Raw genomic sequence first — 14,016 nt, 5'->3', positions numbered from 1 at the left:
GAAATTAAGGAGAAAAATACCAAGAACCCAAAGAAAAAGGAGTAAAACACATGAACAACTAATTCACAGGAAGATAAATAGCCCTCACATGTGGAGAGTCTCAATCTCACTAATACTTAAAGAAATGCAAATTAAAATTACACTTGAAACCTATTAGATTGGCAAAAATCCAGAGAAACCAGCTTTCTTACATGTTACAAGTGGGAATCCAAAATGGTACATAGTTAAGCAGGGAATCTGGCAATATCTAGCAAAATTACATATGTCTTTACCCTTTGACACAGAGATCCCACTTCTATCATTTCTATAAATCTGTCCTACAGATACATCTGCCCATGTATCATGACCCCAGCATTATTTGTAATAGAAAAACATTGGAAATAGATCAAATACTAATCAATAGGGACAGGTTAATACACAAAAGAATACATATTGTATGATTCCATTTATACGAAGTACAAAACAGGTCAATCTATGGTAACACAGGTTAGAAAAATGGTTACCTTTAGGCGCCTGGGAATGGTCATGAGTGATCTTTATGGGTAACTGGAAAGGGCTTATATCTTGATCTGGGTGGTAGTTACACGGATGTATATATGCAAATACTGATTGAGATGTGCAGCTCAGACTGGTGCAGTTTAATGTATATAAGTTATTACTTCAATTTAATATGTTTTAAAACAGAGTGCTGATAAGGGAAATACAAATAAAAACCACAATGAGATACCACTTCACACCCATTAGGATAGCTATAACAATAATAATAATAATAATAATAAAAAGGTGTGGAGAAATTGAAGCTCTCAATCAATACTGCTGAGAAGGTAAAATAGTGCAGCCACTTTGGAAAACAGTCTGGTAGTTTTTCAAAAGGTTAAACATAGAGTTAACATATGACCCAGAAATTCCACTCCTAGGTATATAGAGTAATCAACAGAAATGAGAACATATATCCACTAAAAACTTGAATGTTTACAGAAGCATTACTAATAACAGCCAAAAAATGGAAATAACCCAAATGCCCATCAACTGATGAATGAATAAGTAAAGTGTGGTATATCCATACAATGGAATGTTATTCGGCAATAAAAATGAATGAAATAATGAAACATGCCAGGCATGAAGAAACCTTGAAATGTTATGCTAAATAGAAGAAGCCAGTCACAAATAACCACATCCTGTATGATTTAATTTATACAAAATGTCCGGAATAGGCAAATCTGTACAGGCAGAAAGTAAATTGATGGTTGCCTAGAGCTGGGGAGGTTGGGAAAAAACGTGGATGGGTACAGGGTTCCTTTAGGGGGCTATGACAATGTTCTAAAATTGGTTGTGGCAATGGTTGCACAACTCTTGTGAATATACTAAAAATAATCAAATTGTATATTTTAAATTGGTGGAATATATGGTATATAAATTATATCACAATAAAGTTATTTTAAAAATAGGGGACTGGTTATACATTATTATACAGCCATGCAGTAAGTTACTATAAAGCTGTAAAAAGAATGAGGAAGCTCAGGCTGGGTGCAGTGGCTCATGCCTGTAATCCCAGCACTTTGGAAGGCCGAGGCGAGTGGATCACCTGAAGTTCGAGACCAGCCTGACCAAAATGGAGAAACCCCGTCTCTACTAAAAACACAAAAATTAGCTGGGTGTGGTGGCACATGCCTGTAATCCCAGCTACTTAGGAGGCTGAGGCAGGAAAATCGCTTGAACCCGGAGGCGGAGGTTGCAGTGAGCCGAGATTGGGCCTTTGCACTCCAGCCTGGGCAACAAAAGTGAAACTCCATCACCCCCCCACCAAAAAAAAAAGAATGAGGAAGCTCTCTATGTACTAATATAGATGCATTCTCAGAATATATTGTTAAAGAGCAGGTGTAGAATGGTATATATAATATGCTTTTTTTTACTTTTAAGAAATAAAAATATATATTTGCATTTATTGTTACTGGCATGAGAAAGCACTAAATGCATACAAATAAACTAATAAAAATGGGGATGAGAGTGGGGAATGGGATGCTAGAGGAACAGGTATGAGTGTGAGACCGATTATACATTTACACAGTTTTGGCTTTTGAACCCTGTAAACATAGCCCTTGTTTATTCAATTTAATTTAATTCAAAGTATAAATTAAAAGTTAATTAATGCACAATAGAAAATAAAGTAGGGACAATTATTTCTGCTCCAGGTGTTACCCATTGAATAGCTATCCGTCTCATTCAGATGAGAACTAGTGTACTTGAAATGCAGGGCCAAGAAACCAAGCTAATTTTTAAAAAGTTGATATAAGTTGTAAATATCTTTCTTCCTCATCAGGAAAATAATTATAAAATTATATCCTAATGGGAGGCGAAGCTACACACACACACACACACAACCAGGCTTCTCTTTCTTGGGGAAAAATGAAATCAAAACAAAGCATGGTTTGAACGTTATCCTGCGTCTTTCATTATGCTGAGATGGCCTTCTTTTTAGAGCCACATCTTAAATAGTCACCGTTAACATCTAAGAACTATTGATCAGAAAAAATAATACAAAATATAAATTGTTGATAAGCTTCAATGTTGCATCACGCAGGTGGAGCAAGGCTGAAAGGTGTTTGGTATTTGAAAAGGAATCTCCAAAAAATAATTACAAATGTGTAAGTCACAGTAAACCTGAACTAGGAAACCCTCTTTGAGCTTCCCATGGATAAGACAGATAAGGAGCAGGAGACTATCTGACTGGTTTTAGTTAAAATAAATACACACACACCACACGGCACACAAGTGCACACTCTGAACAGGGCTTTCGTATGGGTGCAGTTTCTAGCAGATCCAGTAGGCCAAGGTAGCTAGCTGGGTGTTGGTGCTGTGCTTACCGGCACAAGTGTGGAGTAAGCCTGCTGTGCCACGAGCATCAGGTCCCTAAGGAGGGTAATGAAGCTGCACAGACAGTTCAACAGAATCTTCCGAGCAGCCTGGTTGAATGTCTGGAGCTCCTCCACAAGCTGGGCATTGAGGGCCTCATACTCCTTTTTGGCCAAGTCTGACTCCTCTCCTGCTGATCGTTGCAGGTAGCTGTTGCAATCCAGAAGTTTGTCATAGCGTTTCTGGATGAGCTTGTGAGGCCCTGGGAATAAGGACAGCAGGGCTGACAAGGGGGTCAGGATGAGTCTCTGTAAGTGAGATGCCTGCCAAAAGAAAAAATGAGCCCATTTCAGAGAGAGGATCAGCCCATACCTTGTCCAGTACTGCTATCCATAGGCTTACCTTTTCCCCCACGAGAAGCACAAAAGAAAACAAGAAAGCACCTACCCAGATTAAAAGAGGATCTGATCATTTTTGTGTCTGGCTAAACCTATTCAAAGACTTAAAACAGGAGCTCTAGGTTGTAACATTGAACCTAAAAAGTGAGCAGTAAGAGGAATACAAAAGTTACAGCCTGCTCACCCAAAATATAACTCCACCTTTTTCTCTACAGTCTGTTTTTGTCATTGTCATCTCCTTCAACACTTTCATTCCCCTCCTTTCTCATCTCAGAGCCAGCACTTGAGGGTATGGGGGAATCTCTAGCCTTCGACTACCAAGACTGTGTAAAAGATTCACCGTGTCGCTCCCACCTTTTGCTGACAGCAAAAGGAATATAGTTCATCCCATAGGAGACTGTACCCTATTCTTCCCATATCAGCCCCAAATCCCTGGCTACCCTGGAGGCTTATGTTTGATAATGGAATTATATCCCCTATACAGATAGTAAACCCTTAATAAAGGTATTTTAATCTTGACACAGAAATGACCACAGAGTTGTAACTTGTTTTATTTTTAATTAATTAATTAATTTTGAGACACGGTCTCACTTTGTCACCCAGGCTGGAGTGCAGTGGCACTTTCTCAGCTCACTGCAGCCTCTGCTCAAGCCATCCTCCCACCTCAGCCTCCCGAATAGCTAGGACTACAGGAATGTGTCACCATGCTTGGCTAATTTTTAAAATTTTTGGTAGAGATACGGTCTCACTCTATTGCCCAAGATGGTCTTGAACACTTAGGCTCAAGCAATCCTCTTACCTTGGCCTACACGTTCTGTTTTAAATTCATTAAAGGATTAAGCTGATGCTGTTTCTGTGTCTTAAATTGTTTGCACTTTGTGGCCTGAATCATTGAAAATGAACTTCATAGAACTGCCCAACTTCATGACATAACCTGATCATCCTAGATTTAATTTCTTCTATTTCTCTTCTGTTTTGCATTTGCTGACTGCTGTACTTTACCCTTTATCATATATGCTTATATATTTTATGATAATTTGGAGATAGGTTTCTCTTTTGTAACCCAAAAGCTATCCTAGGGAATCAGTATCTGAGCAGCAGCTTGTATTAATTAACTTAAATGGCCCCTGGTAAGTTGGTCTGAACTCATGGGAAATCTAGGGGAGAGGGAAACCAATCTCTTATTGGCACCAGCAGTAGCCAACACAAATTAAATTTGATGTCTAGCTTATGAGATAATCAATATACACCTACAGACTGTTTAATGAGTCCCTTGATAAACAAAGAATCTATTTACTGTATCTGGGATAAATTACTATGTTTGTGACTTGACCGGATTCTACAGGTAATCTAATTACAGTATTTTTTATATATATATATATATGTATCTCCAGTGACTCATAGACACAAAATGATTCACCTTTACATAGGAATTGTTGTTAGAACAAATAAGAATTAGACTTTAATATTTTGTCCTAAAAAAAGTGTAGATATGTATCACTCATGGTTAGATAAGAATAACTGCTCTGCCTTTAGATAGATTTTGAGTTCTTAATATTTGATTTTTAAAAAGAGTTCTATATATGTTATCCATAAAAGTTACTTTTATATTGAGCCATCTCACAATTTTTTTAACTTAGCCTAATTAATCATCTTGTGGTTTTATGCAAGGTATGCAGTACACTTCTGTCTTCTTTCTATCAAAGTCTGGAGCATGCTTGCTGAGGGAGAAGCTACGTACCACTCTTTCAGGTGGTACTCAATTAATATACATTAACTTAATGTATTGGAACTAAGCTAAAGAGCAAACCTTTAAAGACTTTTCTAGAATGTGTGCTCTCTGATATACCTAATGCTAGATGACGAGTTGGTGGGTGCTGCGCACCAGCATGGCACATGTATACATATGTAACTTACCTGCACATTGGGCACATGTACCATAAAACCTAAAGTATAATAATAATAATAATAATAATAATAATAATAATAATAATAATAAAAGAAAAAGAAAAAAAGAAGAAAAAAAAAGAAAAAAATAAATAAATAAGTGCTGACTTTAAAAAAAAAAAATGCAGAAAATACATAAAGAGCTAGCCACACCTTTTCCATTAAACATATACTGTAAAAACATCTATCTATCTATCTATCTATCTATCTCATCATCACCATCATCTATCTGTCTGTATCCATCCATCCATCATTCATCTGTCGTTGACCTGTTTCTCTATCATATTAGTTCAGATGTAAGCCTGACTTTCCATTCCCCAGTGCCAGAAAAGCAAAATGCTCCTGCCTGGTTTTTCTACTAGATCGGGGGGTGTATGACTTCCTAGGGTTTGGAATTATATGAGGCTCTTCATTGGTTGTCACAACGTCTTGATGTGAGGGCATGTTACTGAGATTTTGAGCCTGGTGGGCCAAAAATGCTAAACATCCTCCAACAAAAGGACCACTCCATGAAGATTTGTCTTACCCAAAATGCCTATAATGCCAACACGAAAATGCCACTTTCAAGATAATCAGTCTTCTATATAATTCTTGAAATACTACTATGAAATAATAATACCTATAGAAACACAAGGCACTAAATTAAAATTGATATTACCCAGAGTAACTTACTACTAAAATGTGTTATTGGCTCAAGCATGTTTTTATGATTCCCAAGATATATTTTATAGAACTCTCACAAAATAAATGTTTTACCATGGAACAAAATAAATAACATATGACTCTGAAATAAAAGTCTTTCTCAATAGGAAGGCTTTGCCTTCCAACATATAGCGTGTTAATAAGTGTCATATCCTCAGCGAGTACCTTTGCTGTTTCTGTAAGGACTCAAGGCATTTCCACAGACTTGTTTAAGAAAAGCATAGCTCACTTGACCCCAGGAGTTTGAGACCAGCCTGGGCAACATGGTGAAACCCTGCCTCTACAAAAAATGCAAAAAATCTTCTAGGTGTGGTGGTGTGCCCCTATAGTTCCAGCTACTCGAGAGGCTGAGGAGTGAGGATTGCTTAAGCCCAAGAGGCAGAGGTTTCAGTGAGCTGAGATTGTTCCACTGCACTCCAGCCTGGGCAACAGAGCCAGATCCTGTCCCAGAAAAAAGAAAAAGAAAAAGAAAAGCAAAGCTTTCTAACTTAATAAATCCTTAATATTTCACATGCAGACATAAACTAAATATTAATTTTAAAAGCTGCACTGACACTAGCTACCCCTAGAAACACAATCTGTGGTCCTCTTAAATTTCCATCATAGTAAAATCCTCACTAATCCACTTTAAAAATATTAAATGATTTTAAAAATCCCCTGTTTAAATCTACTAATTTTGACATTAATATTTGCTTTAGTGCATGTTTTATTTCTGACTCCAGAAAAATAAACGAAAAGCAGCTTTCCTTTCAACCTCACTATTTAATTTGCATTTATCTGTGAATATAAATAACTTACAAAGTCCTGACACGAATTTAAGGCATTACTTAGGGTCTCAGAATAGCCCATCTCATCGTCTTTGTTGTATGAAATCTCCTGAAGGTTCATTACACTCTGCAGAGCCAGGGGCATGGCATCCTGAAACCCAAGAACAAAGTTACAAAAAAGGCAAGTTTTGAGGTCAGTATAATTAACATATCCCAAATGTGGACTTCATCAGCATAACCCTTAATTATCACTGAGTGGTTATTTAAAAAGGAACAACAAACATTTTATAAATGCTCTGTACAATCAGGTTGCTTGTAAGAATATATTTCCTTACATTTTCCTTATGTCTCTTTCTCATAGTACTCTGTATACGACCCTCTTTGATTAAACAGTCCTTCTTAAATTCCTTCATTAGCTATTCTTTAGCTTGCAATTCTTACAAATTCCTTATTTTAAAAATCACTCCTATTTGATTTAAATTCATCAATTTTCCTTAGAAAATTTAATGCTCTCTTTAACAGAAGATGCTTACATTTTTTGCTGAATCTATTAGTGGAAATAGAAGACTTTCCTGTAGATGTTCCCAAGAGACATTTACTCCTTGAAAGATACATAAATGACAGGGTTCCCACTACTCTCTGGCTGTTATAACTGTTTTTGGTTTTCTTTTCACAGAAGGCAGCATTTTAGGAAGCAAATAGCAAGCCGGATTGTAAAGTAGGCTTTGTATGAGATAATAAATAAGAACAGAATGGTACATGTACATGGAAACTTGTCTCCAAATCATTCTGATATTTTATCTAAGAGTGCAAACATCTGCTTCCAGAAACAGATATATAAGATATCCAAGAGAAAAACTTCTGGAATATAGAAGGGGACCATTTAGTAACTGATTTACATGTAACACTGCTAACTTTCTATGTCTCATGGTCATAGCCATTGTCAAGGTGGCACGAAGGACACAGTTTCCTCTTTATGAGATCCATTAGCAGAAACCTCTGACAGGTTTTTCTACTGAGCATAATCATACTGTACTCCAATTAGTTGGTTGAAATCAGTGATTCTCAAAGGGTCAGGACAACCTCTTATGGGACTGGAAATTTCTGGGAGTATTTCTGTTTTCTAACCTAATCTCATGGGAGCATTTCCATATTGTAGCTTAATAGGATTTTGTAGTTCAATTTATTTTCCTTTATATTGATTTTTATACTTATTTTAGGTTCTAGAAAGAGATGTGTTAGTACAAACAAACAAATTTTCTGTCTCTTGCAATTTTGTGTTAATGAACTCATCTCTGTTGCAAAGAAAGCATGCTGATAGTCCATGAAGCAATCATCTGAGCAAAAAAGTCCCACAATATGACTATTTGGACTGGGGAGAGAGTGGAGCAGGTAAGAGGTCAAACAGCAAAACACCTCTATATATTGGCTTCCTTTACCAGCAGTTTGCAGCCTTCCAATTTTGATCTGGTGTCATAATATAAAGGAAGGAACCGTCACATTTACTCTTCAAAATAACCATGGAAATCAATGCTCTATATCAGATGTTGCTGTAGAACACTGAAAACAGTTGTGTCTCACCTACCTGTATGTGTTGAAGACAGAGTGAAATGTTCTTCACACAAAGCCTCACAGTCTTTTCTAAAACTCTAAACAGCTTTTCTTCTCTGTTAAAGGTATTGTCTTTAACCTAAAATACATATGAAATTATTTTCATAACTCAAATGAAACAGATATTTTTTTAAATAGCACAGACCATATTGGTCCAGCACATTACAAAAGAAAATTCTTTGATGATATGAAAACATTTGATGACACGCTGTCTGTCTTAACACATACTTTCTCTGTTGGTACATGGCACAACTGATGCTCAGTTAGTGTAGTAAAGCCAAGTCCTGTAACTCAAATTGCTATTGTTAATTTCCACATAGCTTCACCCATGTTACAGTAGATGTGGTATTGTAAAACTTTCTCTGTAGTTTTTAATGGCATATATTATGTATGTACTCAAAGCATATTACATTTTTGGGTTTATAAAATAGCCACATTTGATCTATTGACTAGAACTTATTGTTTTGTTAGTATGATTAATTCCAATTTATGTAACAGCGCTTATTTAGAAAATATTCTTAGATTCATGGTTAAATAAATGTGGCCTGTAATCCCAGCACTTTGGGAGGCCAAGGCGGACAGATCATGAGGTCAGGAATTCGAGTCCAGCCTGGCCAATATGGTGAAACCCCATATCTACTAAAAATACATGAAGTAGCCAGGCCTGGTGGTGTGCAGCTGTAGTCCCAGATACTCGGGAGGCTGAGGCAGGAGACTCGTTTGAACCCGGAAGGCAGAGGGTGCAGTGAGCCAAGATCATGCCACTGCACTCCAACCTGGGCAACAGAGCGAGACTCTGTCTCAAAAAAAAAAAAAAAGAAATGTGAAAATTCTTTATCAACTCAAACTTGAAGGATAATATATAATCTTAGCAAAAATAGTCCTTCTGTCAAGATAACTCAGCAGACTTAAGATAGTGTCACATGTATTCAGGTTTTTTTTGTCATCTTACATGTACATCCATTAGAATTCAGAAAGATAAGCTTTTTATGCTGTGGCAATTTCTAGGAGCACACATTTATTACTGCTATTAATAGCAAGCAGTATTTCTTGGCAATCAAAATGGCTACAAAACAAGATCTGAACCAGCCTCATCCTGGCAAAATCTGTGTGAACGTGAAAATGCTTCATGGAATAGGGTATGTATTATTAAGCTTGGCACTGGGTGATAACCATAGCAGTGCTTGGTTCATATGTTTTTAAATTTAAGATGGTTGATATTAGAACTCAATGGATCAAAAATGGTGACATTTTATTTTATTTGTAAACTTCTTAATATTGTTTATCTACAAAGCTTTTGATTAAATAGGCAGCAGAGTTCTTTGGAATCCCCACAAAATCCAACATTCTCTGCCTTAGGGTTGCTATGCTCCAACTCAGTCTAGTGTGTATAACAATATGCTGGGGCAGATTTTTTTTTAATGCAGTTTCCAAGGAGCCATCACCAGATATTTTATTTTGTGTATCATCTGGCTAGGATCCAGATGATTCCAAAGTAGAAGGTTCAAGAATCACACTGTGAGAAATATTGCCCAATTCTACTTTCCTATAAGCAAGCCTTTTCCATGCTGTTTTCTTTTGCCGGAATATACTGCTGTTCGTTTCCTGCCTCGCAAAATCCTGTTTATTTTTAAGGACTAGTTCAAATGTCACCCATTCTATAAATCCTCCCTTTTCTCCTATTCTTCCCACTGTAGAAAATTAATTGCTCTCTCCTATGTGCTTTCATAACCCTGGTTAATGATTTAAGTGATTCTCTCCACTGATGGATTTCGGTTGTTTCAGATTAACTATTGTTGTTTTAATGAAAATAATAGCGAACATTTGTTAAACACTGACTATGTTCCAGACACTGCCAAAAACTTTCTTCCATTTTCTCATTGTAATCCTTACACATATATAATGGAATTATGATTACTCCCATTTTAGAGATAAAGAAACAGAAGCTTCAGGAGGTATGGCAGAGATTGTTAACATTCCTCCTACTGTCCCTTTATTGATAGAACCCACACCTCTATTTCAAGTTGGACACTTGGCTGCCCTGCTAGAGACTACATTTCCCGGACTCCCTTGCAGCTGGCTCTGCCCTGGTAACCAGGTTTGTGCAAATAGGATGTGGATGAAGCCTTGTTTTTCATGTCTGAGTCTTGGCCTTATAACATTTCTTTGGGACTTGAAAGAAGACATGGCAGGAATACAGCTTCAACCAGGCAGATGAAAACAATATATTTAGAAAAATCACTAAGGGAACTGGGTTCCCGAAGGGTCTTATGAATCAGAGCTCATCTGGATTCACATCTCAGGACTCTTAAAAGAGAGAGAGTGGCCAGGAGCAGTGGCACATGCTTGTAGTCTGAGCTACTTGAGAGGCTGAGGTGAAAGGATTGCTAGAGCCCAGGAGTTTGAGGCTGCAGTGAGCTATGATAATGGCACTGCACTCTAGTCCAGCTTGGGCAACAGAGCAAGACTCTGTGTCTAAAAAAATTAAAAAGAGAGAGAGAGAGAGAAATAAACAACTACCTGACTTAGCCTACTATGCCTTTGGAAGCTCTTTGTGACAGATATGTGGTCTTTATCCTAGTTAATATGTGGAGTTAAAGAAACTTACCCATGGTATAGTAGGATCAGGATTCAACCCCAAGCAGTCTGAATTCAGAACCTATGCCTGTTCATCTTTCTATTCCCAATCTCTAACATGGTGCTGGGTACAAGAGAGTTCAATATATGTATGATGAATTGAAAAGAGTCTTCCTCTTCGGTAATAGCTTTATACCCTAACTCTACCAATATTTCACCTGAGCTGCTGACAAGTGCAAAATTGATTGATTTGAGCTTTATCTCTTTTCCCGTCCAGCCTATGCAGCTGATTTTCTGATTAACAGTAAAATGCTTCATTGCTGACAGGACATTCTCTCAAAAGATTCAGGGGAAAAATCTAATTAATATCCCTTCAGGCTACTTTAACTACAATTCACTTTTAGTTCACAATTGAGAAATATAAGAAGTTGATGATAAATATCTTAAAGAATATAACAGCTTATTCAAAAGCCTCCCCAGAATTAGAGGCTGCCTATTATTCCTTGATAGAATTGTCTTGAGTCAGAAGCAAAATCCCAAAGACTGGGGGAGAATTGTTTGCCCTACATTTACACATGCCTGTCTCCACTATGGCTACAATCTCTTCTTCAACAAATTTCCAATTTGATTTTAATGTGATTGTTTTTAGTTGAAATGTCTTCATTGTCCTTTCTCGGATATGTGAGCATATCCCATAAATGTCCCAAACTTCTTACATTCAAGTTCCACATTGAGAAGAGGAACCTCTTACATGCAATGGACACAGTTAGCCCCTAGAAGGATATTAAGGAGTAAATACAAAAATAATTCAAGCCTTGTGTTCTAAGAATGTACATGTTGGTAAATTCGGTACAGTCACAAGAAGAAACAAGAACATGACTTGGAAGGAAGAAGTTTATTATACTCACAGGTCCCAGAGAGAGGAGTCACCACATGCCACACAGGGCTAGAGGCAAAGCACCAGGTTTTGGTGCAGTGGCAGAAGATAGGAGTAAAGAGAAAGTCTAGACCAGAACCTCTGTTGGGATTTCCTTGGGAAAGGTGAGGCAGGGGCAGAGTAAAGACTTTAGGACTGGCTATTTTAAATAACTCCAATGGGCTTTGGGATATAGGGGTAATCTCTAGTTGCCGGTACTGGGCCCTGAAATGATTTAGGGCAGGGGAGATATTGGCTTGGTGTGTAAGAATTAGATAAGGATGTGGTTAGAGCTATATACTCAAGATTGATTGGTTTGCATATGAAAGTTGTATTCCAGCCATTTGCTACCCCTAAGAATTGGCTAGCCCTAGAAGAGCAGTCTGCTGAGCCAGAAAGGTATTTTAAAATGTCAAAACATTATAAAATACAGAAAGTAAAAAATATGATTAATACACCATGTATGAAGGACTTTACATCACATAGGAAGAAAAGTCTGCACATTCAAAGGTAAATAACCATACAAGGCGATGATATAAAATAATAATGATTAAATTGATAACAATGACAGCCAAAGTATATTGAGTGCTTACACACTATGTTAGGTGTTTTCTTGATGTATGCATCATCTCATTTAATCCTCACAAGAATCCGAATTTACAGATGATTACATTGAATTTGTTATGTGTCCCCAAACAAATATTTACTAAGTGGCAGAGGTAGCGTTCAAACCCAGGTTTGGATAACTTCAAAGATGTTGTTCTTAATTTCTTCCCTGTGCTGACTCCTGCAAATATGAATAGTGTCAAGATTGAAATATAGAGTCAATATATTAGCCCTTTCCAGAGGATGAAGGGGCTGCTTTTACCTAAGTGGTCGGAAAGCTGCAAAGACTTATGGAAGGAGAAAAGACCACAGCAGCTACCAAAGCCATCTGAAACCAACATGAACCACCATACAGTTGCCTCTTGTTCAAACTAAAAATCTTAGAGATATTAATACATGAATGACAAAAACAGGCAAATGAGAAGGAAAATATAAGGACTAGATAGTATACTAAGAATTATCTTCCCTAATTTTGGTTAGAAGCCCACTGTATTACTATCTCAGGACCATGAACTTTCTATCTTGTGATTCTCAAAGAATTGCAAGTATGTTCTGTTGATAATTTACTTTAAAATCATTGGCTTCAAAATACCTGGAGTGTTTGCAAAAATACAGACTTCTAGATTGCACCCTTGAGGCAGGTGGAACCCTAGACTCTGTCTTTCAGCAAGCTTTTTAGGTAATTCTTAATGCACATTAAAGTTTAAGAGTCTTTGCTAATCCATATATTATTTATTAGGGATTGGGATGAAAGTGGCTCAAGCCAGGCTAAACAGCTGACACAGGACTGTTACTCACTAATATAATGTGCATCTGGGGAGTGAGGAAAGAGGAAGGGGATAAGAAGTAGAAAAAAAAATTGCGCTAAGTTATGCCTCTGAACACTTTGTTTATATAGATGAAATAAAGATAAAATGAATATCAAGGGAACCCTAAAGAAAAGTATGTCTTTTAAGAGCAGAAGTAAAACAGGATGGAAGAAGGGCATTGCCTTGAGGGAGAATATGTGCTAGTTGATGATGAACATCAGGAATCCTGGGGCAACCTTATGTCCCATGTCCATGTCTCTCTTTTCTCTGTTTCTTGAGTGGAAGCACCACAGCTAAGACAGTGTCAATCCTATTCCCACTCTCACCCCTATTTTCCAGACAGAGAGATAGAGAGAGAGAGAGAGAGAGAGACAAGAGAACAGCATAGGGCAATTACCTTGATTCTCAGTATTCTAGAAATAGTCCTCACAAAACAAAACCTCACAAAAATATCAGCATTCATGTTCCCTGGGAAAAGGTGGGTGGTCCAAGAAGAAAAATTACCTGTGATTCTCCTCTGGTCAGAATCTTCAGATGATTTGTCACTCTTTTTGATTTCTTGCTAATTGAATGAATATTTAGTTTAGACAATTTGTCTTTAAGTGATTCATCCTCATCATTCTTCTTGTATTTTAGAACTGAAAAGGAAGAATGTAATAACATAGCTGAACACATGCAGCATAGAAAGTGTGCACTTCACCCGAAGTTTTCAAGATGAGTATTTATATTCAAGATAAAGATGTATATGATTTTTGAGCCTCTGCTGCAGAGGCCATATGCTCTAGCCCCACTGCCCACCCATGTCCCAGTCAGGCACCCACCCCACTGAC

At 37.3% G+C, this 14,016-nt stretch overlaps 1 protein-coding gene across 1 annotated transcript in view; it reads right to left on the bottom strand.

Annotated features, from left to right (window-relative positions):
- ARHGEF38 (Rho guanine nucleotide exchange factor 38) overlaps nt 1-14,016 on the bottom strand; it is a 123,207-nt gene that overhangs the window by 16,073 nt on the left and 93,118 nt on the right. Inside the window, exons 7-10 of the mRNA XM_054484498.2 lie at nt 13,691-13,824; nt 8,253-8,357; nt 6,699-6,818; nt 2,865-3,176 (exon numbers count right to left, since the gene is read on the bottom strand). Coding sequence (XP_054340473.1) covers nt 2,865-3,176; nt 6,699-6,818; nt 8,253-8,357; nt 13,691-13,824 — 671 coding nt within the window. The remainder of the gene's footprint in view (nt 1-2,864; nt 3,177-6,698; nt 6,819-8,252; nt 8,358-13,690; nt 13,825-14,016) is intronic.

Source organism: Pongo pygmaeus, chromosome 3, assembly GCF_028885625.2.
Source record: "Pongo pygmaeus isolate AG05252 chromosome 3, NHGRI_mPonPyg2-v2.0_pri, whole genome shotgun sequence".
Lineage (NCBI taxonomy): Eukaryota > Metazoa > Chordata > Mammalia > Primates > Hominidae > Pongo > Pongo pygmaeus.
This window is presented reverse-complemented; position numbering and strand designations above follow the sequence as displayed.